This window comes from Hippoglossus hippoglossus, chromosome 4 (genome assembly GCF_009819705.1).
Source record: "Hippoglossus hippoglossus isolate fHipHip1 chromosome 4, fHipHip1.pri, whole genome shotgun sequence".
Taxonomy (NCBI): Eukaryota; Metazoa; Chordata; class Actinopteri; order Pleuronectiformes; family Pleuronectidae; genus Hippoglossus; species Hippoglossus hippoglossus.
Genome location: NC_047154.1, coordinates 5,265,562 through 5,292,603, shown reverse-complemented (window position 1 = coordinate 5,292,603; position 27,042 = coordinate 5,265,562). Strand labels below are relative to the sequence as shown.

General features: G+C 40.2%; 1 protein-coding gene across 6 annotated transcripts in view; it reads right to left on the bottom strand.

The window, feature by feature from the left end:
* The window catches only part of lpp (LIM domain containing preferred translocation partner in lipoma), a 151,654-nt gene that overhangs the window by 42,507 nt on the left and 82,105 nt on the right, over positions 1-27,042 (bottom strand). For all 6 annotated transcript variants that reach the window (XM_034583005.1, XM_034583010.1, XM_034583009.1 and 3 more), the window contains one exon: positions 16,084-16,680. In XM_034583005.1, the coding sequence (XP_034438896.1) occupies positions 16,084-16,680 (597 nt within the window). The remainder of the gene's footprint in view (positions 1-16,083; positions 16,681-27,042) is intronic.

The following is a 27,042-nucleotide window of genomic DNA, read 5'->3' as shown; positions in this document are numbered from 1 at the left end:
ACAAAATACAACTAGGTCCAACTTAAATAGCCACAAGAAACCTGACTTCAATAAATCAGGATGAGGCCCTGTCTCAAGGTCAAACAAAACACATCGACTGTAATTAACATGCAGTGGATAGTCTTCAGTCTGCCTTTCTCCTCTGAGATATCTGACCCTGGCTCAGGCCCCAGTGGTGTGCAGCCCAGAAGGTTGCGCATATCCTTCTGTGCAATTCAAGCATGTGGACAAAAATGTGACCCTGACTAATCCTTCTGTTTGGAAAATAATGATACGAGAAAGAAAAGAGGGGAGGAAACAGAAGAAGAAAGCTACTTTTTAAACTCCTTTCGGGTCACGGGTCAGGAGATAGTTATTTAGACATACGCTGAGCACTAAAGACTTTAGGTGTGAGCCATGTTGAGGCCTAATCTGTAAGAGATTTCAGAAGGATGACATAACTCTCTGAAGATGCCTCTTCCTTGTGAGCCTGCCCTCCTTATCATGCAGTCTCTGGCATCCGCCTGCTGTGTGTCTGCATGGAGCTGACGTGGTGTGCCTGACAGTTTCTGCCAATCATTCGCAGAACCCCAGAACACAGCCTCCCTCTCTCCCTCCCTGAGCCCCGGCTCATGGTGCAATCCCGTCACAGGTGTGTGAGTCCTTTGCAAACACCTCAGAGGCCTGAAGTTGACGCATTTCATGCTGCGCGGCCGAGCTTTGTCAGAAATCGGTGACACTTAGATGACCTTCCCTAGATCCCGGGCTGGATCTTTACAGTAGTTTTGATTTTCAATATTGTTACGCGAGCCAAGATCTGCGTTGACCTTTGAGGTGTTCCTAATTGTGACGTCTGGGAGCTGGGTGAATGTTAGCAGCCAGTCTGGTCTTGTACTCATTTATCTGTGTCGCATAAAGGAATCAGATTTATCAATAGAGATTGAGTGAAAACTGTTTTTGTATTCAAGATGAACGAGGAGTGACAGATCCTGTCACACAACGCTTCTGCTTTCATTGATGACTGAATGGCATGGACTCATTGTATGTGTCAGTCAAGGTTTCAACAACACATCTACCTACTAATTCCACAAATATCTGCTGTATGTTTGTATGTGTAACGCAGATCTTGCAAACCGTTCAATTTATGGGCTTCACACTTGGCTTGCATATTGGTAATGGCCAAGTGCAGTGCCCCAGTTTGGTGCGATTTGGACATGTGGTATCTTCAATTTGGTAACAGGAAGCAAGTGGGGGCAGGGCAGTGGGCAAATAGTCAGTCTGTAAACTGAGTTTAACATGTCTACTATCCTCAGATAAACTACAGCAGTGGTCTGCAGCTGTGAGCAAAATCTCTGCCAGATCATTCAGATAATTCTTTTTTGTATATTTCACCGTATCGGACTGCGACACACAGCACAGGCGCTGATCTCTGCCATGGCAACAATATTCATAGAATCACTTCTTGTTTGGCGATTTGTCACTCACTTTTTTTCATTGCTTTTTATCAAGCCGAGTTACAGAGCTTCTATTTTGAAAAGTTGTGAACTTTAGTCTGAAGATTGCTAAACAGACCTCTGCATGAAATGAATGTATCAAAAATAACAGTTTAGCAAATTATTCAAACTTATATATGGACCACACGTGAAAAGTAACGAAACAAATTCAGTTTCATTTAATGAAAAACATTGACTATAAAATCTTATAAACCAGGTAGGATGAACACAAAGTTTTCTACCTTCACTTTGCACCATAGACTGTTTATAAAAAGCTCTGCACACAACGTCCAGCACACAAACAATAAAAAGTGACAGTACATTGTAGAACTGTTTGAGGAGGACTCACTAATGACAATAATTCTGAAGTAGCTCCGGAGCTTTAACACAGGACAAGAGAACAGTCCATTCAGAACAGACAGGTTTAGAACTCACCCTGCACTAGTAATGTATAAAATTGGTATATTTTTGTTTTTACAATACATTAAAGTTGGTAATGCAATTGTATATTATATCTGCTGTGAGAACATTCAATGGTCTACTGCGTTTATTTACAGAGGCGGAGAGAACTGCTGAGCTCTACTTACTGTCCACAATGTATCAAGGAGGGTCTAAACTTTATGACGCATGACTTGTGCTCAGGCCTGGCTTGGGATGCAGCAGCCTGATAATGGAAGCCCAAACAACAGGCCTCATTAACTCTGAGGGATCGACACGTTTGACGTGCAAATCTTCCTGCTCGGCCGGATTCCCTGGATTCCCTGGCACCTTGCGCCGCCACAGCCACTCAAGCATAAATGGCCAGGATTGTATAATTGAGTATTAGGAGGAGATGAAAGAAACATTCCTGAGTGGTTGGGTATTCCTCCTTTGTCACCTCAAATTACATGACTTTTAAAAAATAATACACAAGAATACATAGTGGTCAATAGGGGTGTATATACCAAGGGTTGAATAATAACTCAACAACCTGCACAAAAGAAAATATAAGTGCGCAGAGTGCAAGTACACCTCAAAGAAACACTCTTGTTCTCAACATTCTGCTCATTATGCCCGTGTTGTGAGTTTGAGACAGTGAAGAGAATGATTTAACACTGTTAATCTTAGCTCCACATCAAAAGCACATTGGAGAGGGAATGAAATGCTGCTATTACCAGAAACAGACTTTTGAGTTTAAGCTTCATTTATACCTTATCCACTTTTTGACACCCCGCAGCAATGCACTGCCAGAGAGTTTAAAGCACCTTGTTAAGGAGTCTTTTGTGACAGCCCAGAATAATTTTTCACTTGAATAAGAGAAAGAAATTGCTTCCCTGCATGCTTTATGATTGCTTCGCAGTTCCTGTTCAGCTTTTCAGAGGCAACAATAGTAACCATACAGCGGCTATACATGTACGTGCCGCAGACATGACTTTTCAGTTATGTCTGGCGCAATTCAGTAAATTGTTTGCCGACGCCCTCAGGACACTCAGCCGTGGTTTCATTGAAGCTGGAGCTTAAATTCAGTGACTGGGTTAACAACTGCACCTATTTTCCACTGTTTCCCCCCCCCCGTACGTCGAGGCTCATAGTTTCAGGTCATCTGCTCTCTGCTTTTTAATGGCAGAAAGCCTTTCAGTTGTAATACCCCTGAAAGTCATGCTGATGGGCCATCATATGGTTGTCAGAGCGTTGTTTAATGCCCGACCACTTACAATCCAAAAACAACAGAAGCATGTGGAAGGGACCATCGTGCTATACCTGATACAGCATGAAAGGTGAACACAATCTGAGATCTGATCGCCGCGCGGCTGCCACATCTATGAATAAAGCTGTGTGCGCCACCCACTGTGGAATTGGCATTGTGTCAGAAGTGATTAAGTGAGGAGCGGAGGGTGGGGGTGGGCAGAGGGGGCTCGGTGCAGCGCTCTCACCTGATGCCCTGACAACATCATGTCCTGCTAAGAACCAAACCTCAGGCTCTGTGTCTCCTGCCTCCACCGCAGCGATAGAGAGTGAACAGGAGAGACAACTGTTCTCAGGGCATCTGATCTACACCTTTGTTAGTGGAGGTGGAACAAAGGAGCGCAGGCGAGCAGGAAGCTGGAACTATTTGCATATCATCACCCACCATGTGCAGAACAATGGGAACGCACAGATTTGCAGGTGGAATAATGATACGACGCAGTACAGGTCAACTCTACAAAACAGATCACTGAAGTTATATATTCACATGAGCCTGACATTGTGTCTATGTGTATATAGAAATGCAGCTGACATAACCAATAGTTCTCTTTATTTTAAATAAGAAGCAGTATATACACTGAGTTGCCTGTTAAGGTATAAGGTACACCCGAAACTCAGGCAGGAAAAAAGCATTAACACGCCAAAAAGATCCCATCTTGTTGAAGGTTATAATGTGTGGTTTGCATGAAGGTGTTCGAGACAACATTCAGAATAATGCAGTGCAGCTCAACAGTACCTTCATAAGGGTTTTGAATTACTGCAGGGTTTTTAGCTATGTGTACCTAATAAAATGAAAGCTGGGCACATTATCATCGATAGTTCTTTTGATGTACTTTTCGCTGCGTTTGTGATGTCGAACATGACGCACCACGGAAAAAAACACAGAAAGGTAAATTCCTCTACATTCAATGGGAAAGGAGTCAATTGTCATTTTAGAGCGAGGAACCCACTTTTAAATAACCTGTGTATAATATTGGTGTAAAAGAGCTTCAACTATCTATGTGACTCTGTCGTAATAAGAATCAGTCATGATTAGAATCACTGCAACGTACAGACTACCGTCATCGCAGGATGAGGAAATATAGTCGTGACGTCACATCCAGGCTAACTTCTGTTTCTCAAGCTTATGTGAATACACTCTCGCATTCAGCATTTTCTTCATCAGTCTTTCTGAAAAAAAAAAAGTGCTTCCCCAATTTTCTTTGAATTTTTCTGAGACTAATCAGTTTCACAACAGATTTGAGAAACGGTTAATGAACTCTGATTCTGACAAGGTTAAACAATGACTACTCTGTAAGTACAGCTCCCATGAATACAAATAAAAGCAGCAGCGCGGGCTCTCCGTCTAAAATGTTATAATAACTGACAAGGTTACATTAAATCAACTAATCTATAATGTTGAAAAAGGGAAACATGTACATAACATAAACTTTGGCTATGCAGGGCTGTTTTCTCTGTGTCCAAGAGCTGCAATATCACTATGGTTTATATTTTCTTGCACAAAAAGAGGAGAGACTTCAAATTTCAGTCTAATGTTTGAAGAATCATGAGCTGCATCTTCTTATTTAGGCCAGTCCTTTTTTATGCAGGGTTCAAAAGCAATGTGCAAAGACAATGAGATTGAGAGCCGCTGCACAAACAGCACAAACCACTGAGCTGAAAGTGATAACCAGAAGGGGGAAAGTAAAAGCACTGTGGAGCGAGCACAGTGAAAGACAACCGCTAAACAGCACTAATCTGTGCCTCTAAACCTGCACTCATCTATCTATCAGTAAGCTTTACTTCCTGTGAACGCAACATTCCACCTTCCACCGAAAACAATTGTCTTCCTTTTTACAATAGCTTCTGCATTTCCTGCACGATCAGCACAAACTGAAGGAAGACAATCACTCACAGGCATATTTATCCACAGATTAAATGATGATGGACTTTACAATACAAAATGCTCTTTAGTGTCAATGGAACAGCGGCTTTAACTCAGGCTTTTAAAAAGAGAGAAGCTTTAGTCAGCTCACAATCTGACATTCTGCCTTTTGTCTCCTTCAATCACAATGGTATAATTGGAAATGGACACAGAGCCTTTTAAAGGGAAATGGCTTATTAATAATAATATCAGTAATGAACACAACAAGAGCAAATGGACCATTGCATTAGTTACGGTTCATGAGGAACATTTTTGTATTCGATTGGGGGGAAAAAAAGCATTTATTGCCACAACACTAAACGAGTGATTATAGCAGCTTAGGCGACTCTGTTTTACCAAAACAATGAAAGGATTGCTGGATCAGCCACACTATCCTTTCACTGAGTTACTGTGTTTGCGTGTGTGTGAAGAGTGTGAGTGTGTGAGAGTGTGTGTCAGTGAGTGTTTTGAGCAGAGGGGGTTACAGTATGTCGTGTATCTAAAATCATACATATGGGTTAAACACTCTAAGATGCTTTCTTTTTTAAATGAGTGTATGAGGCATCTGGTTAAAGTGGATGCTTTATTTGATTCACAGCGCACAGTGATAAAGTGCAGAGACAGATATTATTTGTGACATGGTGACACAGCAGCGCTTTTTAATAGAAACCTGATTATTGTGATTCATTCACAAGACTGAGTGGACAGAACTGAGAGTTATGGACAACTGCGGGTTTCCCACTTCATATCCAAGAGCTTTGTCGGGACAAAACATTTTTTTTGTGGATCTGTGCTTTGTCATTCTTCTGGCAGCTGCATGTTTAATTGAAGAACGTGTTAAGTCTGTGAGAGGAATCACATGTGAGTGGCTTTATGTAATCCAGTAGATGAATTTTCTGCTCGCAATGTTAAACAGGTTATGAGTAATCTGTAATGCATTACATTTGGAGAAGAAGCATCGCTGCGCTGCAAATTAAGCTCAAGGCCACCTTTTGAGGAGGCACAGATAAAGTATACATTCTCTCCAAACAAAATAGGTCATGCTGTTTCAGCTCCAATTAAATGCTGGGGAAAGAAAATAGCAGTCAACTGTAGAGCAGCTGTGTACAGAGCAGCCAGCGATAATTAAAAATTAACCTTTTCCATAATTGACATTTTCCACAGCCATTCAAATCTCTCGCTGTAAAGTGAATTCATTTAAAGGGATGAACATCAGAGCGCTCACCGACATGTAATGTATGTAGAGGGGCCTCTCAATGTTTGTAAGATTGTGCGTGAGTAAAAACTAGGTCATCTGTTAGGAACTGACACATCCCCCTGCAAACAGATATTTGAAAATCTGAGAGTGTAGAGAGGGGTGCCACAAGCAATCTGAAAAAAAAAAAAAAAACCTAACAAAAAAGAAAAAAAAACCTACAACAACAACAAATGACAGCACAAATTGTTGGGACGGAGATGGAACTTATTTGGCATCTCTTTGTGTACCATTACAATCCTGTGAATGTAGCAAACACTACATTACACAGGATGCAGTTTTCCCTGCCGCTTCCTCCCGCGGTAACACAGATCTATATTTAAACACACGCGGTGGACATAATGAAGATTCATACAGGTTATGTCTTCAAATCGATGTATTGGCAGCCTGCACTTCCCTTTTGTAATACACAGTGTTGTCGATCTCCTGTGTAATTTTGCCTCCGAGGCAAACCATGATATATCACTCTGCTTTCCACCTAAACGGCCACGTGGTTTATCTGAATGACACCCTGGAGGATATCTCCTGACCAAACACTACCGCCAAATTGCTGGACTGGAGAATACAAAAATCCTGATCCACTCACAGACGCTGTCTTGATGAGAGAAAATGTTTAGAAAGTGCACACGTTTCATGGAGTCTGAGCCAGGGGCGGATGAGAGTTCTTCTGTGGACAGATGTGGATGTTAGGAGGGCGGAGAGGAATCCGACCTCAGCAGCACTCAAACACAAAAACAGAGGAGACTTGTTTGTGTGCAAAGAGGTGTCGACACTGACAGGAGACCATATCCAGGAGGAGCCAGCAGGGGCCACTGTTTATGCAGGTGATTTTGGCAGCCTGGTTTCTGACTGAACCAACATGACTCTATTTCTTCCTGTAAATTGTACTTAGTGAGCAAAATGCTTGAATCAATACACAAGCACAAGAGTGTCAGTCATGTGACTAGTGCTTTTCTTCGTTAACCAAAAGTAAATTCATAAAATACATTTTTTGACATAACTCTGCTTTTTTTACTCTCACTAAAAGGTTTAACTACTTGAAAATGAACTACCTTAAATAACTAAGCAACACTGCTGGAATACAGGCACTATATAAAGGAATTTCCTGTTTTCATGTGACATTCAGTGAATGAGGAGAGGTCATCCAACTGTCACCCTGCACGCCACAGGATCATCAATTTACTGCTTTTAAGAAGGCAGAATAATCTCAGCATATTGCAGGACCATGGCCTACGGGCCAGCGAGGAGCGGCGCACAACAACAGAACACACAAACCGCTCGCAGACATTTTAGATTGCCGGAGCTCACTGAACTGCAATGACAGTTATCGATCCAGCCAGTTATTTACCAGCCGCGCTGCTAGTCTCAGAGGGGGCCGGCTGAGGCTGGGGTGGCAGGGGCTATTATTTATGAGCGGTTATGTGACAAACACTTCTGATATACTGAGGGTTACCACTGACCGGATGAACCGGCCAATCAACAGCTAATAAAAAAGAATGCGGATGAAAAGCACTTTACCTCGAAGTGAGACCAAAAATGAAGATAAATCAAAGCCTTAAACTGGTCTTTATTTCATGTTGAGTCAGTTCACATTGCCAGGTTTTGTTGATAATTAGAGGTTAACGCTCTATACATTGAAACCCTTTAGTGTTGACGTTCAGTTTTTTTTTGTTGGAAATGGCATCTGTGTATGTATACACTGGGGATTAATGCTGGGAAACAGAACTGGGGTATTTCTCGGGAATGCTCAACATAATCTTCTGCCCTTTCCCATAGAAAAACACTCATGGGAACCTGCATGGGTTTTTTAACATGTGTTTGTTAGCAGTCCAGCTGTGTGATTAAATGCCGTTTGGAATGACTGAAGTGAAGGTCAACATCTGTAAACTAAACAACAGCAAATGTGATGTAGGAGTTAGGACTCATGAAGGACAGACATCCCTCATACCTTCCTTCTAGCATGAAGTTCTTTCCGTCATGAAATTACATGCCTACCATCCATCCATCCTTCCATCACAAAGTGACATGAGGTCCATCTGTCCATTCTTCCTTCCACCTTAAAGTGATGACATCCATCCATCCATCCATCCATCCATCCATCCATCCTTCCTTCCTTCCTTCCTTTCCCCTCCCTCTCTCTCTCTCTCTCTCTATACCTCTTTCTTTCTTCCCACTCTAGAGAAATGAGACCTCACTTTCGCAATGAAACAGTCAAACAACCCTTATAGAGACAATTCAGCACATTGAATCTACCTCTGTGTATGAAAGGTGCTTTGTAAAGCCTGGCCTAATGACACATCACTTTCTGTTAGCTACTGCGCATGATCCTATTAAAAGTGTTATTTATTTATCTGCGTCCGCTGATGACTTTTTTTTTTACATTGGGCCGGCACTCATTATATTCATCATTTTTGATTTAGCGTCTTGTAAACAGACGGAAGTCTGTTTACATTCTTAATTTTACAAGCTTTACTACGCTCACTGGCTCATTGCCACTACCAACTGTCAAATAGCCTGAAACCACTGGCAGAAACATGTGTTGTGCAGTGCAAACAAAATCTGCTCATCAAAAACATGGCCCATAAAACTACAAGTGGCTCATAAACTCCACAGTGCACCTTTAATATTCCAACCACTGGTTTTCTATGACAAACAGTAAATATGGATAAATCTGGAGTCCACTGTATGAGTTTGTCATTAATACTAATAAATCATTTAAAATCTCAATTAATTTGTAATTCTGTAATTAATGTAGCAGTCCACATTATGGTTTTGCTGTGGAAAGCCCCTTCAAATAAGTAAATAAATAATAATAATACTAATAAATGTGACACTTATACTGTATCTGACCATAATTATGTAGAAAAATAACTAATATAACTTTTAAAATATCTGTAGAGGCCTATCATGATCATCAATCACCTGATCACATATTTATCAATGCTGCTAATGCGACTGTTTCCCATAATGGGCCTGATTACTTTTTTCTGTCGCTTGCAGCTACATTTGCCTCAGAGATTTGTCACAGCTCGAGGCCTGGAAGTAGCTACTGGAAGGAAATGTTCCTGACATGTGGGCATGAGAAAGTGAAACATAAGGAGATCCATGTTCCATCACTGACCTCAAGGTTCGGCTCTAGTGAGCTGACCTTTAGTGTGCGAGGCGTTCGGTAACCAGATCGTATTTGGACCCACCACGAAACATCATGTCAAACAAGAATGTGGTTGTAGGCACTGCAATAATTACAAACACTTGCTTGTAACCGTGCAATGCGAGAGGGATGCAGCTGATCACAGATCACTGTCACACAATGATCAACAAAGTTATAAGTCAGTCAGCTGATACGTGCTGATGGGTGTTATATTACAAAATAACACGAGCAATGATGGTGAGACGATCTAACTGTCTCATGTGGCGTTTCCTGTAGCATGTGACAGGGTCTCTGCATGGATTCCTGTTTAAGTAACCATAATTGTATTTACACTATCCACATAATCTTCTAATTTTAGTAAATACAATGTGGTATGACTTACACGGTTAAGTGTATCCGCTGTGTAAATATACAGTAAATAAATTAAGTTACAAACAGCCTTTTAAAATCATAGACTCCTGTGGCTGATGCCTTCAACCTTACAGATTCTGTTGCACTACTCACTGCTCCCACCTCACTGTCGATATTTTGACACCTCGCAGAGTTCACAGACTCGTCTCAAAACATCAACAACAAATTGTCATGCACATCCCTACCTGATGTCTGCAGCAGCTTTAAGTGGAATACATGCCTATGATCTTAATGTATGTCGAAGTCTGGTTGTGTTTACTGTGTTTACAAGAGGAGTCGACTTGAATGACCCGCTGCTGTGGTTTTCACACGAAAAATAATAATAAAAAAAAATTCATTCCTCAAGACATTAATGGTGGAGGTGGGGGTTTCCACATTCAACACATTTCTTGGACCTCATGGTTTCCAAAAAAAGGGTTTTAGTGAGTAACTGAATGCAAACAGAAGGGCTCCTCAGGGCACCTTTAAATCCCTACATGGATACCATCCACCTCTGATGTCAAGACTTCGACCTCACGTGTCCTGTTTGTGTCATTATTACATACGCGAATGGTGGACGGCACAAACTTGGAGATACTGGGTTAATATGCAGTATCATCACAAATATGTAGTGTATCTGCTTCAGTCAAGCAGTTCACTTCAGGTGAAAAACTATGGGAGAATGAATCATGATGTGATTGAAAGTGCAAAGCAGCTATTATTTGTGCTTCTGTCTGTAATCTTATTTTCTTAAGCAGTATGAGAAGATAAACAGAGCGTTGAAAAGGCAGAGTCACTCACAGGTGTAAGTAAAGTACTCATACTTAGATGTGAGTGGGTGTCCTTTTTTTATTCCAAAATCATGACTCATTTTGTTTTTAATTGCACTGTGGAGACAATATCACTGAGATATAACTGCATGGAATATGTTCTAATTATATTTTCAGGTTCACTGCTTGCATACCCACATAGACACTCGCATGCACACACACAAGCACACACAAGCACCACTGTACACAAATTTGGCATAAATTGCTATAACGAAACACAGTGACATTTGAATAGCAAATAAACAAATATGCTTAGGTAGATGATGAGAATTAAGATGTTTTTCTACTGTGGTTTAGCAGAAATAGAAGTAGCTTTAAGGAATTGTAAAGAACTATTCTTTCTCCTGTAGCCAGAGGGACATTTTGTAGATTGTTGGTTTGTACAGTTTGCAAAGGGAAGCAAACAAAAACATGTGGATGAGAATTCGATGTAATGTTGCAATGGTGCAGTCAAGTAAAAGAAAATAGATCAGTGGGTCAGAGAAATATAGTATAATATATAACAAATTTCAAAAATATACAATTATTAGTGAGTCAATATTTGGTTTAAAATTAGTTTGTTTTGTAGAACAAAATGTAATGTGTTTCATGGTGCATCTATACACAGGGAGAAGATCACAGCATTATGGATAATATCTTCATCTTGTTGAAGCCCAAGGCTCTCACTTTGTAGTTACACGTGGTAAAGCTGCACCAGGAGAAGAATTCACTCTGGAAATCTAAAGCAGAGCTGGTAATCCTGCACTCAGACATCAGGCTTTTTTTAGGAGCCACACACAGCTCTAGATTTTGGGGAAGCTAGGGTCAGTCACCTGAGGAGAAGGCGTCGTGTATGATGTAAAGATGGCAAGCTAGCTAGCTAAAATAAATTATATATAAAATCAGGAATTTTACTTTCAATATCAGCATAATATGTTAATGTCCCGTCAAATAGAAATTTAAATAGAAAATGACCTATACATTTGATATATTTTCACTGCTGTTACTAATTGTATTCCTTTACAAAACATTTCAGTTCTTGTTTTGCAAACATCATTTTAGAGATTGATGTTGGTTTATGTCGGGTCACACATGGCGTCTGGATGAATACTGATAGAACCATATGGAAATGCTGCTGTGCAGGTCAAAAGTCGCAGTAGCCAGGACTGGAAGGCTGAGAAATGTCAGATATTTAAACATGTTTGACAGTTGAAACCATCATTGACCTTCGAGGGGACTTTAACTTTAACTGGCTGCAGGGATTGAATAGTTCAAAAATAATCCTCCCCTGCCAAACGTCACTCAAGCTCAGCCATAACACAAGTCATCATCCAGCTTAGCTTTCCTCCAATTGCAAAGACTGAGAGACTCGTGGAAATTGGTATGTTAACCAGAAGCCATGAAATCTGTTAATTTTTTTGAGATATTTTTTTTTAGAGATCAAAAACGGCTGGATTTGGGTAATTAAGCGTCCTTGGAGCGGGTTGATGTTACTACACCTTCACTTTACGTGTGAGTAACAACACGTTAGGGGATTGGGTGCTGGGTGGCAGAGGGTGATGTGGGGTAACAGGAAGGGCAGATCAGGCGAGTTAGAGTCGAGATCATAGAATTTCATACGCAGAGTCGATCTTGGACTTCTAATGACACTGACCTTCTATGAATACACTCAATTATGTGAAATGATCTCTTTAATAAAGTCCTCAATCAAAATCACAAACCTCCTACTGAGAAAGTCTCGGGTATTACATTAAATCACCATTAACTCTAAATAACTTGAGATAATATTTGATAATTATGACAAATATGTAAGCAGTTCATTTAATTGACTGTGTTTTGGTTTATTTACACAACAGATTAAAAGAGGCACAACCCCTTTTTTCATTTAAGCAGATTTAACACCATTTGTAAAAGGTTATGAACATGTCACGACATTGGGTTAAGCAGAGTGATGATCATAAAGGCAGAGTTGACAGATTTTGCTTTAATTCTAATCTGGCTTTTATAGAGTCTCTAGTCTGTTTTGGCTTTAAATATCGGCTATACTGGACACAAATACACAAAGGACAGATTAGAGCTAAGGTTCTGATATTTTAGAGAAGGGTCAGGCCAAACATACAAACAAAGTGTTCAAATGAAGCACAGGGGGAAGGATGCAGAGCCCATTATCTTGCTACATTACATCATATCCTTGGGAATTAAAGTATATATTAAAGTATATATAATATATATACATATGGAGAGAGAGAGAGAGAGAGAGAGAGAGAGAGAGAGAGAGAGAGAGAGAGAGAGAGCTGAGAGAGAGAGAGAGTATGAGAGATGAGCTCTATGTGTAAAATTAGTGATTTGCTTTTATCTGAAATCAAAGAGATACTCACAAATCTATTAAACGCCACCTTTTGTTTTTTAATAATGCATCATACTGGGACCAAAGAAAGCTTTTCAAGCAAAATGTAGACTTTTGTTTTGAACAAATATAATTAGATTATTTTTAAGATACTCACAGCAATGTTGAAGCTAATTTGTATTTAGTAAAGTACAGTCCTTGATGAGCAATTCCCAGAGGCAGGGAGGCCCAGTTTGTATTTGGAACCAGCATAAAATCCTTGAATTAAAGAAAACTCAAGGGCCTTGCAATTTCCAGAGATTGTCGACGGCTGGATACAGAGATGAGAATAGATGTCTCTGTGGCATTGACTACTATGTTCTAAGAGATGACAGTAATTTTTTATTTTTCCCAATCAGATACAGTTCTATAAAAAGGTATAGTGCCGCATTCAACATCTTGCATTGTTTTAGAGGGCTTGAGTCCAATATTCACTGAAGTGCTTTTTAACTTTACAACCGTTATTTATGTTAAATAATAATATATTTAATTTGTGTATTAAATAGTGCACATATGACACGATCATGGAATGGATGGTTACATTTAACTAGAACAACTGCCTCGCCGTTGTATACCTCAGCCAATCAGTCAAGTTGCAGGAAATATGGTCACAATCTCCCCTCCTGTTCCTGAATTATGACATTGAGTAATGGCCAAAAATGTGTTGTTGCAGAACATGGTCCTGTCGCAGTCATGATGACCTTTAACCATTGACCCTTGACCATTTTAACCCTATTTGACATTTGTATGAAATTGTGCTCTGAGCCTCTGCTTGGTAAAACTTACTAGTAAATGAAAATGGATATGGTCAGTAAAGTGCTCAAATAAGCAGAACAGATCGTCATTTTGGATGAGAATGTCCCAATTAGATTTGGTTTTGAGCTATAAAACGGAGCCTCTGATCTGGTTCTGTTGCAAACTGCTGGAACTAGCAGGGTCACAGCAACTGTCCTTAATGTTGTCCTGACCAGATCCAGCGATGGAGCTGCTACTTGCTGCCCCTACCTCCAGCTCTCTGCTTGCCGACGGTATATATGGAAATTATGGTGGATATATGCTTTGCTGGGCAGCAACTATAGAAACAAAGTAATCAAGCAGCCAGCTTATTTTTGTATTCAGAGCTCTGACTCCAGCCAGTGGTTAACAATGAGTAAATTTGCAGTCCACATTCAGCCATACAATTAACAGGTTTTCTGTCCAAGTGTAACTCAAAATACAATTCAACTAATAAGAGGGTAAACATAAAACAAGATAAAAGTAAACCAGGAATAGGTCAAAGAGTTTCGTTAAAAAGTTTAAAAGCAGAAAATATCATCGGAGAAGACAAACAAAATACACACCAGAGATTACATGTTAAAATAGCAGATTTCAGGTAATCACCAAATAATCTCCATTTGCAAACGTCAATTACAATTCTGGACCAGCTTCTGCTATGTTGGGATATACTATAATAGATGGAAGAGTCATCAATTGTTTTTATAGTATTTTTTAAAACCTGTAACTAATAATAATAAATCTATTCTGAAGGTGCTGTTGTAATTTGTGAGTTTAATCAGTAAACTTGACTTACTAACAATTGCTGTTTACATTTGAAGAGATAAACATTTTTATTTATATTTTATAAATCCATAAGCCTGGTTAGATACTGTATATACTATTGAATACAATCTGCCTTTTATGAGACAAATGGAATCAGATGGTGGAAACCCCCAGCAGAGAGGATCTTTCAAATATTCATAAAGGTTAAAACAACTGTTTATTCTAAGCAGTTCAATGAAAGATGGCAAGGAGCTCCCCACTGCATTGCCATCTGATGCTGTACAAATGTATGCACAGACAAACACACACACAAAACACACACACACACGCACAAAACCATGTAAGAGTCAACACCACATTGATACACACACAATCTTGTACACGTGCTTGTAGTTGTGTACGCCAACCCCCACACAAACTAACAAACACACACATATGTTTGTACATCTATCTTAGTGAGGACACTCATTGGCATAATGCATTCCCTAGCCCCTTACCCTAACGAAAAAGTGGATGCCTAACCCTGACCTAATTCTAACCCTAAAACCAAGTCCCTAAATCAGCCCATTTAAAGTGGGTCAAAAAGTGTCCTCACTCTGAAGGTTGAAGGGGCAAAATTGTCCTCATAAAGATATCTGTACAAGTACACACACACACACACACACACACACACACACACACACACACACACACACACACACACACACACACACACACACACACACACACACACACACACACACACACACACACACACACACAATTAAATAGTATACATCATGACTGAAAAGATACCAAAAATAAACAATAACTGACAAAGAAGGATTTGGCCACCATAAATTGTATTAAACTGACCCCCTAACTAAGAGCTACAAATGGTGGAAACCATTTTTTTCCCCCACTGTGTCAGGGTCCACCCTTTGAGATAAGTAGAGGAGTTCAAATGTCCCATGAAAGATTAAAGTAGAAGAGCTACGCTTTTCACAGAAGCCAGTTGAGGTTGTTCAGTCATCCTATCAGGAAACCTCCAAGACTTCTCTCTGTGGAGGTATTCCAGGGATATCTATGTGGGAGAAAGCTCCAGGGTAGACCTAGAACACACTGGAGGGATTAAATGTCCCAGCTGGCCTGAGAAGGCCTCTTAATTCAATTCTCAAGAAGGAGTTGGGAAAAGCAGCTGGGGAAATTGATGCTGGGCTGCACTTCATTGCCTACTGCCACCAAATCAGATCGAAAAAAAGTGCCAGAAAACTGGCTAAAAGAATCAATTAATTAAAGGGTGGATTATCAAATGATTGGATTGATTGCACTGATTGTGTCATGTTGTATGTGTGTACAACTGCAGCGATAAGCAGAAAAATAGCCTTTTTACCTAATATCAGCAAGAAATATGACTTTACTTTAAATTTAATTACAATAACTAATTCAATATCATATTTATGAATATTCTTACCTTTGGTGGGACAGCTGGTCCAGAAGTGTAGGAAGCCAGGCTTGGTGGTACATCTGTGATGTAGGTCTTCTTGGGGCCAGAAGGCTGGTATGCTTGAGTGGGGGCAGGTTCAGCTCTCCTGGAGCTTAGCCCACCAGCTTGAGCTACTCCTGGATAGTGCTGTTCTTGATATGCACCTTGACTCATAGGGGAGAAGCCAGGCTGTGGTGGTCCGTAGGCAAAGTCAGGACCTCTGGGCTGGGCAGGCATGTACTGCACCTGTGCAGGGCTGCGAATGGGCTGCTGGCCAAAATGGTGCCCTCCAGGGGCTTGATGCTGTGGGCCGGGCTGGGCTGACCTCACCTGGACATTAAAAGTGGGCTGGCTTGGGGTTGAAGCTGTAGCGTAGGAGGCTGGGACAGGCTGAGGAGCCATGTGACTTTGAGGCTTAGCTGCCGGGCTGCCAGAGGAAGGGAGGGTAGAATAGACTCCCCCAGGAATCTGAGGTTTGGGTGTAGACTTCTTAGTTGCAGTAAGGGGTGGCTGAGTTGGAATGACCATACGCTTGTAACCAGTTACAGGAGCACTGGGAGAAGAGGTTGCTGAGGATACAGAGTTCTGAAAAACAACAGAGAATATGTGCTCCAGTTAATGCAAACTTCCAGATAACTTAAGTTCACACTTAACATGGGGGTGGAAATAGACCTCTCAGAACAAAGCCATACATTTTTCACATGAGACAAAGAATTTAACAAACAATAAAGTGAACATTTTTAACATAAGCAGGTCAACATGCTCATGATGACTGTCCTGACATGCTGATGTTAAGGGCTGTGTCAAGTGGGTTTAAATCTTCATCATCATTTTAGTTCAACACGTTAGAATGGCAATATTTGGTAATAAACAAGCACAAGGTAAAGGCTGACGCCAATGTCATAAACCAAAATACTGGAAAACTCTAAGTTTTGGCCCTAATACAACAGTAGACAAAAAAGTCAAGGGTCATTATTATTCATCTTCTGGGGACCACGAATGTGTATAAAGTCCACATAATAGTTAAGTGGGTGACAATTTTAATTGGCTTATAAGAAGATGAAGTAAACACTTTGATAAATGAAAACCTGCTAAATGGTGAAACTACAATAGATGAACAGCTATTTAATGATAAGGTAGTTTATGCTCAAATCATTATCCACTCGGCCTTCCCAGAGTCAATTACAAGGCTACCTCGACAGCAGAGGCTCTACACTGTCGCGATCACCCATAATTTATGGCTAATAAAGCCAGAGGGGAAAGGATAAATTGTTTGGCAGAGGAAGCCATGATAGCAGATTGGCAATGGCACATGACACTTGTGCTGACTCCAGCTGCTTGGATGTGAAAGATGTTAAATCACAAAGATTTGTGGCACTTGTGCTCCTGGGAAGAGACGGCTGTAAAACAGCAACACAACCCACTGCTGCGATTCTGACATCTGAAAGACTGAGGCATCTCATGTCCAATGGCTACACATGATGCACAGGCAAAACTGTAGCTGAACACAGCAGCTAATAATACACAGTGTAACAGCGTTTCACTCAGATGTCAGAGGCTTCTGCCCTGGGTGTCTTCTCATGTAAGTAATAATTGTTTTTCACTACCACTACATATCGGTGTCAGACGTTCAGCCAGTCTAAAAAGGGTCTATCATTAACCTTGGATGGCCTTATTAGGTTATTGCCTGAAGCCAAAAATCAGAGTCAATTACTAAATTTGCAGCACTGGGGGAACAAAAATTAAAACTTGTAGTCTTTAGACCCTTTGCAACTCCGTTTGATGAGACGTCTTCTAAATTGGGGCAGAGCAACAATTCCAATCGATTTCCCTTAAAAGCTGATCAAAGCCTGCTGCAGAGAAGTGTCACAAATAGCTGTGGTTCGCAGCTCAGCAATGCTCCCTTGAAACTCCTTGCCCCAACTGAATAGAAACCCTTCTGTTGCAATACTATCAGTGATAAAGTGCACAGTAAAATTCACAGTCTGTGATCCTAATAGTGTACAGAGATAAAACAGAATTCCAAGTTTTGGCAAAAGAGGTGCATGCATCAACTTTGTCTAAATCCCATCTAATCTAAGTCAGAGGGAAGCCCCTAAGGAACCATTAAAAGCTCCAGAAAATATTCCCTGCTCTCACTCAGAATTCTGTCTCAGTGATTAGCGCTGATGTTTACTTAAAAAGTGTGTCTGTCTGCATATGTATAGAAAAATCTCCACTATGCCCTTTAGGAAGTGAAATTACTTAATTTGAATGTTTCATGGGTTTTAAATACTCCAGATTATTAATTTATCTTCAAGGCCTCAGAACCTACAGTAACATTTTAGTTAACCGAGCACTGGAAATGCAAATTGGTCCCCTCAAAATAATTACACTGTCATGGTAAATTTTCCACAAATTACATTAAGAGAATGGATTCATCTCTTTCTGGGGGTGATGAAACTAATCAAATGCACACAATCTCAACCAAAGACGTCTGTGTAGTGGCAAGAATTTTCATATTAACTAAACGATCATTAAAGCTGCTGTATGCCTTTGACCTGTCGATGATAAGGAGGGAGGTCAGAGATTAGATCCTGGAAGCAATTTGTTGAGTTGGCTATTGAATTTTAAGTTTTTGCTTCAGTGGTCCTTCATGTTTTCCACCAATGGCCAAATTGAATGGCAGCATACATTTTGAGTGAATTGGGCAGCTCGTCAGTATATTGCCTCAATTAGGACGGATATGATGCTGTTCACTTATGTTAACCAGGTCGGTTAATAAAAGCCTATGTGTATATTATAACTTCCACATAATGCAACTATTTCATCTCAATGTCACAGATTCAGTATTATTTTGATGGTACTATGACTTGTAATTAGGAGAATGATGCCTCTTTCATTCCCACTCATTGCACCGAATGCGTCTTGTAACTTTAGTAAATACTTAATGATCTCCCATGATGAATTCTAGTCCGTGGCTTAAACTGCTGGAATCAGACCCTGCAAGTTCAAAATCTGAAGCTGAACCCCAGGTCAGTTAAATGTACAGTATGTGACTATGGCCACTAGGGGTATAGTTGGCGAGTTTCACCTAGGTCACGTTAAGAGGCAAACAGAAAAAAATAATCATGATCCATTATGACTCATCAATGCAAAAAGTGGAAGGAAAAAACAGCTAACTGGCCAGTGTGTTTTTCTCGTCATAAGTCGTTTGCCCCAGTTGTTATAGCACAGACGGGTAAAGCCAAATGAAAAAATAGATTTGATGCGACTAAAAGGCGACCAATATGAATTGTCCCCTTACCTTGAATCTGGGATTTCTCTGGGTTTGAACATTGTTGGAAACATTTTGGATAATGTAAGTACACAGGTCAACAAAACGTTTAACACAGGTCTAGTCACTTGTAATTGGAACAAATCCATCATATCATCTTATGGTACATGGTGTTACTGAGATTAGCTCATTAATAAAACTGTCTAACATTTTCATATGTTGTCAGGGCATGTGACTCTAGTCTGCTAAAAGGTGGCTTTTGTTGTTCATTATACAAATTGATGTTTTGTCCCAGTGAGAAAATAGGCTCCCTCGTGCTGTTATGAAGGTTGTGGAGGACAATAGGTGATTGTGTTTTCATGATAAGACGAGGACATGTCAGATACGGTATATGATGTTATAGTACATTTCTTCTGTTTCATGATCCAGAAAGATAGAAAAAAAAGAGTAACTACAGCTAAGAGATATGGCACTTAGTCGAGTGCAAACCTACAAAAAGGCCCAACAGTTTCTTCATGAAACCATATTGAAAAGGTCCTACCAGAAACTTTAGATTTTTGTTAATAACATAACATCCAGAACACTGAAACCACAGCTCAGACCAAAGACACTGTTCAGAATACTGATGGGGCCAGGGGGCAGCTTTCCCGGGGGGGGGGGGGGGGTGGACGGGGGGGGTGGACAGGGAAACCTTCAGGAAAACTAAATCTAATGAGGCACATTGCTACTGTAATATACTGTTACTGTACCTATAATAAGTATAAGGATCCCAGTGATATCAACTGCAAGTTGATATATAGAGAATTAGAATTTGGTGACAGACTGGTGGTCAAAGGTTTTGATCTTTGACCACAAAATTCTAATCAGCTCATCCATAAGTCAAAGTGAGTTGTGCCAAATGTAATGCAATTCCCAATGGAGAGTCTTGATATGTCACATTTACAGGGATGTGAGGTCACTTTGACCTTGACCTATGACCTTTGACCACCAAAATGTAATCAGTTCATTCTTGAGTCCAAGTGAATAATTGTAGTAATTTTGAAGAAATTCCCACAAGGCATTCTTGAGATATCGCATTCTCGAGAATGGGACGGACGGACTGACAACCGAAAACATAATGCCACCGGCCATTGGCTGACCAAAAACATTTTACAAATAGAAATGGTTTTGGGTTTGTTGCAGCATGGGTGTGTTCTTGATATAACAATTCATTATGCCTCCAAGAAGCTAACGCTACTCAGTTAATAGTCATAATGCAAAGAAAGGCGGTATGTGCAGCTGTCCTCATGAGGCACAGTTTAAAGAGTCCGACCTAACGTGCAGCATCAGTGTCAGTGCACACTGTGTTGTTGTCTCCAACACCCCCTCCACACAAACAACAACACATAAAGTTTTCCCCAACCCCTTTGGAAAAGTTAACCCTCACTCTATGCTGTAATTCAGACTGACTTTGCAAACAACTTAAGTGTGAAATTTCACAGAGACTCTCAAGAAAGCCTTTTGACACATTAAAAAAGATTAGGAGAGACTATACAAGCCTTGGGGGGCTGAGTAAAACTGTTAACTTTGCATTTCAAACCACGAGGGTGGGGGATTTTTTTAAAGCAAGCTTGGGGAAAACCCCCGAAGAGGGAGAAGTTCTGCATCTTTTCAGACTCATCTTAGACCTTGGATATTTTTCTCTCAACTTTTTTCCTGCTCCTTATTCATACAAAGCTGAACTGTCGGCTCTACCAGCCCCGGTCAACACTCTCTAATCTTCCCTTCACTTTCAGTCATCTCGTCTGTGCACGATCAGGCACAACAGTCACATTTAACAATCTGACAGTTCAGTCATGCAATTGAGGATATCAATTTTCTTCCTAAAATAGTTCCAGATAAGCCACATTAAAAATGATTAAACAATGTCTCTGTGGACCGTGGCAAGACCTCTAGCTGTTATGAACTATCTTTCCATTTGCACTTAAACTGTGTTATACACATATTGAGAACTTTCCGCTGACATATATTATATCTGATTATTTTTTACTCCTTCAAATGATTGTAGCGTGGAAATCCTCTCCCTCTCTCAAGTGGATATTTCAGTAATGTTTTCAGCCTTGCATACATGAAGTGGAATCAATGTTTAATGGGTGCACTGTATCACATCTGACCTGGAATCCTACAACTGTGACTGGTCACTTTATGTGCATTTATTTTTCAGTCAAGTAGTCGTTGCATTCTTTATAATAATGAAGTTACAGTACCAATAATGTCAGTTTATTCTTCATGGTGCATGGGCAAGGTGCATTTACTGGAACAGGTTAAAGTGCATTTCTATCCACCTATTATCAATGCATACTTCCAATTTGCATGTTAAAAAAGTGCAAAATTTGGACATTAAAAGGAAACTATTTCTATGCTTGGCTAAAATGGACAAATTGGTATAGTAAAAGACAAAATGTGACAATTTCCTTCATGAAAACAGACTTAAGAAATAAACATTGGCGTACACGAAGGATGAGAGTAATTTGCCGATCAAACTTCCACTGAAGAATGAATACGGTGGCAGACCTAAACATCACATCTGTGTGGAGACACAAAAAGAGACTGTAGCATTCCTCAAATAGAAAATGGAAATTAATACTAACACATTATTTCGATCATGTTTTCCAAACACATTCCTATGAAACTATTAACTGTATTGTTTGGGTCGGTGTGGCACTTTTTCTCAGTTAGTCACTAATATTTGCATAACGGAGAGAGACATGCGAGTTCGACAAACGCACTAACATTAGAAAGTAGTGGCATTGTTGTAGATAAGATAAAACTAATTGTTTAAGTCTCCAATTCTACAAAATTAGTTTCTAATTCTTCATGTAGTTTTTTTCGAAACACTAAAGATAACATTATCATCATCACCATTGGTTGTGGCTTTTAATGTATAAATCATTCATCTTTATTTTTATAATTTCTTAACTGTCTTCTTAAAAATTCATAGATACTTGTATATTTTAAAGTAGATGGATATATTACATTTTTTTTATTTTGTGTTGAGTATCAAAAAATCATGCACTGCTTAAGCAATCATATTCTTTGCATTAAAGTATTGTTTAGGCCTTAAATAAAGTTTATCTTGTTGCATTTAAAATGCAATGAGAGAAAGTGTGAACAAGGTAGGTAGCAATCACATGTACAGTACACAAGCACCAAGATAACCTAAGATGGTCTACTTGAACATTAAGTCCATGCTTCAAAATTCACTGTTACGTAATATTTCTGGTATGATGTAACAACATTGTACAAAGTAGGGCGTATTACTCACTGATGCAACTAAAAAATCATTTTCTGGGCAACTGTATGAAAAAAAAGTCCCTGAGAGTCACCGATCGTGGCATTTCTGCAGGCTGCCTTTACAAAAGAGGGAAATGTGTGTTTTGTAGTTCTCACACAGCAGAGACTAATTGTTTCATTCACCTCCTGCAGAACTACAGGCCAGTCTCTCACCCCACACCTCTGACTCATCCCCGTAATGAGCTTTTCATGCACTTATGACCCCTCCTGCTTCAGAAGGTGAAATGCTGCACAGTTCAAAATGCCCATGGCTTATAATGTGTCAATGTCGTCAATCCTGGAGACAGCAAACGTAACTGTTCTCTGTTCTCTTTGCGTATGTGTGTGGGTACTGTGAGCTTGCACATGTTATTGGGAAGAAGGATAATAGTCAGTGACAGCAGTTGATGGTGAGCCTTTTAGCATAGTTACTAGGACTTCATCATGTAAAGAGGCAGGTTTCACTGACTGTCACAGCTTCCTGGCTCAAACTAAACTCGTCATTGGATCACCCTGTTAATAAAAGACAAAAGGGTGATACTATGCAGTTTATTTGACTAACAAACATTGACGGAACACACTGAGCGCCTGGAGGCATGCTCTTCTCTCCACAGTTGGCTGCCCCTGTCAAAACTCAGAACCTGCTGCCAGATTGACCATAAGGTCAACGGGTGCCACCGGCACGGTGGCAACATCTCTGCTACACGCAGCAACAAAGCAATCAAAGTGAAGAGCAGTGTATAAACAAACAGCGAGGAAAGACTTGAACGCCACCCAGTCCTATAATTACAGTGCAGGAGTGTCATCTTCAGGAGTGATCACTCCGCTCAGCTGTTGGAGACATACCACTGCTCAGTTAACTGTTGTCTAACCGTCAAAGTGAACATGTGACGTTTTATCTCACAACCTACTTTTTATAGTAATAAAATACATGTTTTGCTGTATTTAAATTTGTCTTTAACAGCATGTCTGCAGCTGAGCCTGCATGATATCTAAGATTGACCTTTGAGTTTTTGAGAACCTTATGACAACTGAAATCTAACATGTCATTACATGTATTCTTGGCTGATGCCAATTCATTCCACCTTAAGAGAAGCTTAAAGCAGAGTGTCTCAATGCAGTGGCAGCTAAAACATGTGAGGAGCATTCCTGTCATTATAGTAGGGCAGGGACACAGGTAAACATGGGTGCAGTAAAAAGAGACACTGAAAACAAGGGCACACAATGTCACAGTGCACACTGCAAAAACTACAACTGGCCTCATGAGACAAAGAGGCAATCAATACATTTAAAGACTATTTGAATTGGTTTCTTTTTACATGTATCAAATATCATAAAACAAATCCAGTGAGATTATATCTCCTCAAAAAAAATTGAACACAATCTCCTGACACCTGAGATGTCAAACATAATATGAGGCAACGTATCACAGTCATTCACTATTTACAGTACAACAATAGATCATTAAATATAGAGTTGTGGTGACCAAAAAGCTGTGACATTGACATTTGTAACAATGCAAATGACTAAAAGTCAGCCTGGGATCACAGCCTTGCTCAGCAGCATATCATGCAGTTCACGTGCCTGGATAGTGATGGTATGTTTTTGAAAAGCAATTTATTCAAGTCAGTCATTTCTAAATCTGTTTCAATGACCTTTAATGAACCATTCACCATTTCCCAGAGGCAAGTCAAATATCAAATATCACGAGTGACTGTGTTTAGTTAGTTTAGACAAACTTGAATGGTAGCAAAGCTAGAAAAGTTTAACAACAAAGATTAGTCTAAAAATCTAAATGAAATGAAAAAATAAATACTTTTAAAAGGGTTCGTACGCTAAAAAAACGAGTGGAAACCGGAGGAAGCAGCTAGCCTAGCTCGGTCCAAACGTGACACAATTCTTTCAACAATTGTGAACACAAATGTAAGTTTTTCACAAAATGTCAAACTATTCCTGGGCCGATTCAATGACTTTTCCCTTTCTGTAACACTTCTTCCTACCAGGCACTATTACCTTTTCATTTCTTCTATCTATATAAAACAGTGAACAGCTTTATTACTGTGATGCATTCACTTCCATATGAACTGGCATCATTATGTCTCACACCTTACACCTTATATTTAAACAAAATTTGTCACATGATTATACCTGATATGAACATGGTCATATGTTAATGTGAAACCATTAACATATTTTGTTCTGTGCACCTCTGATGCACAAACGGTTGCTCCTGGAGGGTTGGTAGAAAGAACTGAAATGGAGAGGTCGTCCCTTGAGATGCCTCCAGAGTTTATGCCTCATGAAGAAAACAGAGGAAAGGTCACCAACCCTATCATACTCTCAGGGAGCTGAAACACCGCCAGGGTGGTGGCGAGTCTGCATTGTCTGTGATCGTTCAGCAGACGCCATGATCAGTGGGAGACATGGGAGCGAGCAGCGAGGGCCTATCATTCTGCCATGTTGTGACAGCAAGCGCCATCCACAATGCTCTGCCTGTTGAGAGATGGAAGTGTCATGGCATGGCTTGACTGGCACAGTGTGAAGTCAGGCCTCCTTAGGGCACTCGTGTGGAAGGATCCATCTCAGCAGCATTTCAAGCACTCGGCTTTAGCTCAACTGTCAGCAGACTTCAATAATTCCCGTCTGTTTTGTATGGACATGACAACTTATTACACAGACATCAGGCTATTTGACACAGAGTAAAAACACAAACAGACCGATGTGGGCTATGCTGCAGCTCGTCTGCTGACATGGTACTGAAGTGACAGTAATGTTCTCCATGGTATTACATTCAGTTTGAACCAAACAGAGCATAGTGTGCCTGCTGCCACAAATGTAAATTCTTATTCTATGACTTGTGAGGGGAAAAAAAGCAGAAGGGTTGTCTATTAAAAGTATTTCTAAAGCAGTACATCTACCCACCTTCCTGCAGCATCCTTCATCAGATGGGATATGAACCTGGGGATCTTTAGCACTGACAAAATAAAATTACTGTTTGTGGGATAATAACTATTAACAGCATTGACTTTGCCAAGCTTTTCAAAAATATTTAAAGTATGTAACATGGTGAATGCCAAAAAACTGTACATGTAGTAGAGGCAAAGCCAAGTGGCTCTAATTTACATGTCCTTAAGGGTCCAGAATCTTTTACCAAATCTTACTATGACTATCAAACAATGGACAACCTTATCGTACTAGTCATGCATAAACTACCTTTTTAAGCTAGAATTACGGCCCTGTGGTTTGCCTCCCCCAACCAGTGAAGTTATAGAACTTCACATTTTTTTCCCAGACTCATAAAAGGTCACTGTACCCTTTGATCTTTGTCGACAAGTGACAAATAGTCAACATTTGAAGAAATTTCCTAAAGGCAGACTTGAGATATCCTGTTCAAGAGGCTGAAAACATGTTTTGTGAGTCCACCATGACCTTGACCTTTGCCTCAGCTAATCCATTAGTGGACATAAGTGTCAAGTTTGTAAGGATCTTTGAGGCGTTGTAGAGATAACACTTTCACAAGACAAAAAAGGGGTTTTGGAAGTCAGAGTGATCTCAACCTTTGACCAAATTCTAATAAGGTCATCGCTGAGTCCACCTGAACAGTTGTACCAAGTTTGAATAAATTGCCCCCAGGCATTCTTGTGATATCATGCCTACAAGAATAGGATGGACAGACAATCTGGACGTAATGCCTCCTGCCACTGGCTGTCACCGGTGTGGAGGCATAAAAACACCTGGTTCAAAAGAGACCAGAGGTGCGGAAGTCTGATTTGAATAAACTTGAGGACAGTAAGACCTGAAGCGACTTTAATATAGAAAGAACATGACAGCAGTATAACACATGGATGAGTGAAGCCATCAATTCTCACACTATCAATGGGAAATCACAATCCACATATACGTATGACACGTGAATGAAAAGGAACGTCCATCTCATATAGTCCCCACTTCTTTCCTCAGAGGCACCACAATGCCAACGACCATGCTTGACCCAACTTTCTAGACAGCATCAACAACTCCACACTTCAGTTTCTAGCATGGACGCCAACAAACAGACCACTTCAGGGCACTTCCTGTTAATTGGGGTGGAACCATGACTGGAAGTGAGGCACATATTTCTTGTCCCAGAGGTTCTGGCACTGGGGGAGAGGGAGCAGCTCTCCTTCCATGAATCCATCTAGACAGACGCTCCAAATGTTAAGGCGCACTCACCCACACCCACACACACACACACACAGAGAGAGGACGTTTGCCATGCTGGTAAGTGTATGTCATTTTGGAAGCTGAGGCTTTCAATATTTTATTTATTATGCTGCATGTTATCGTTTTCTGTGTATGAATCAGACAGAGGAAGCTTTTTAAATTCAACTCGAATCTTA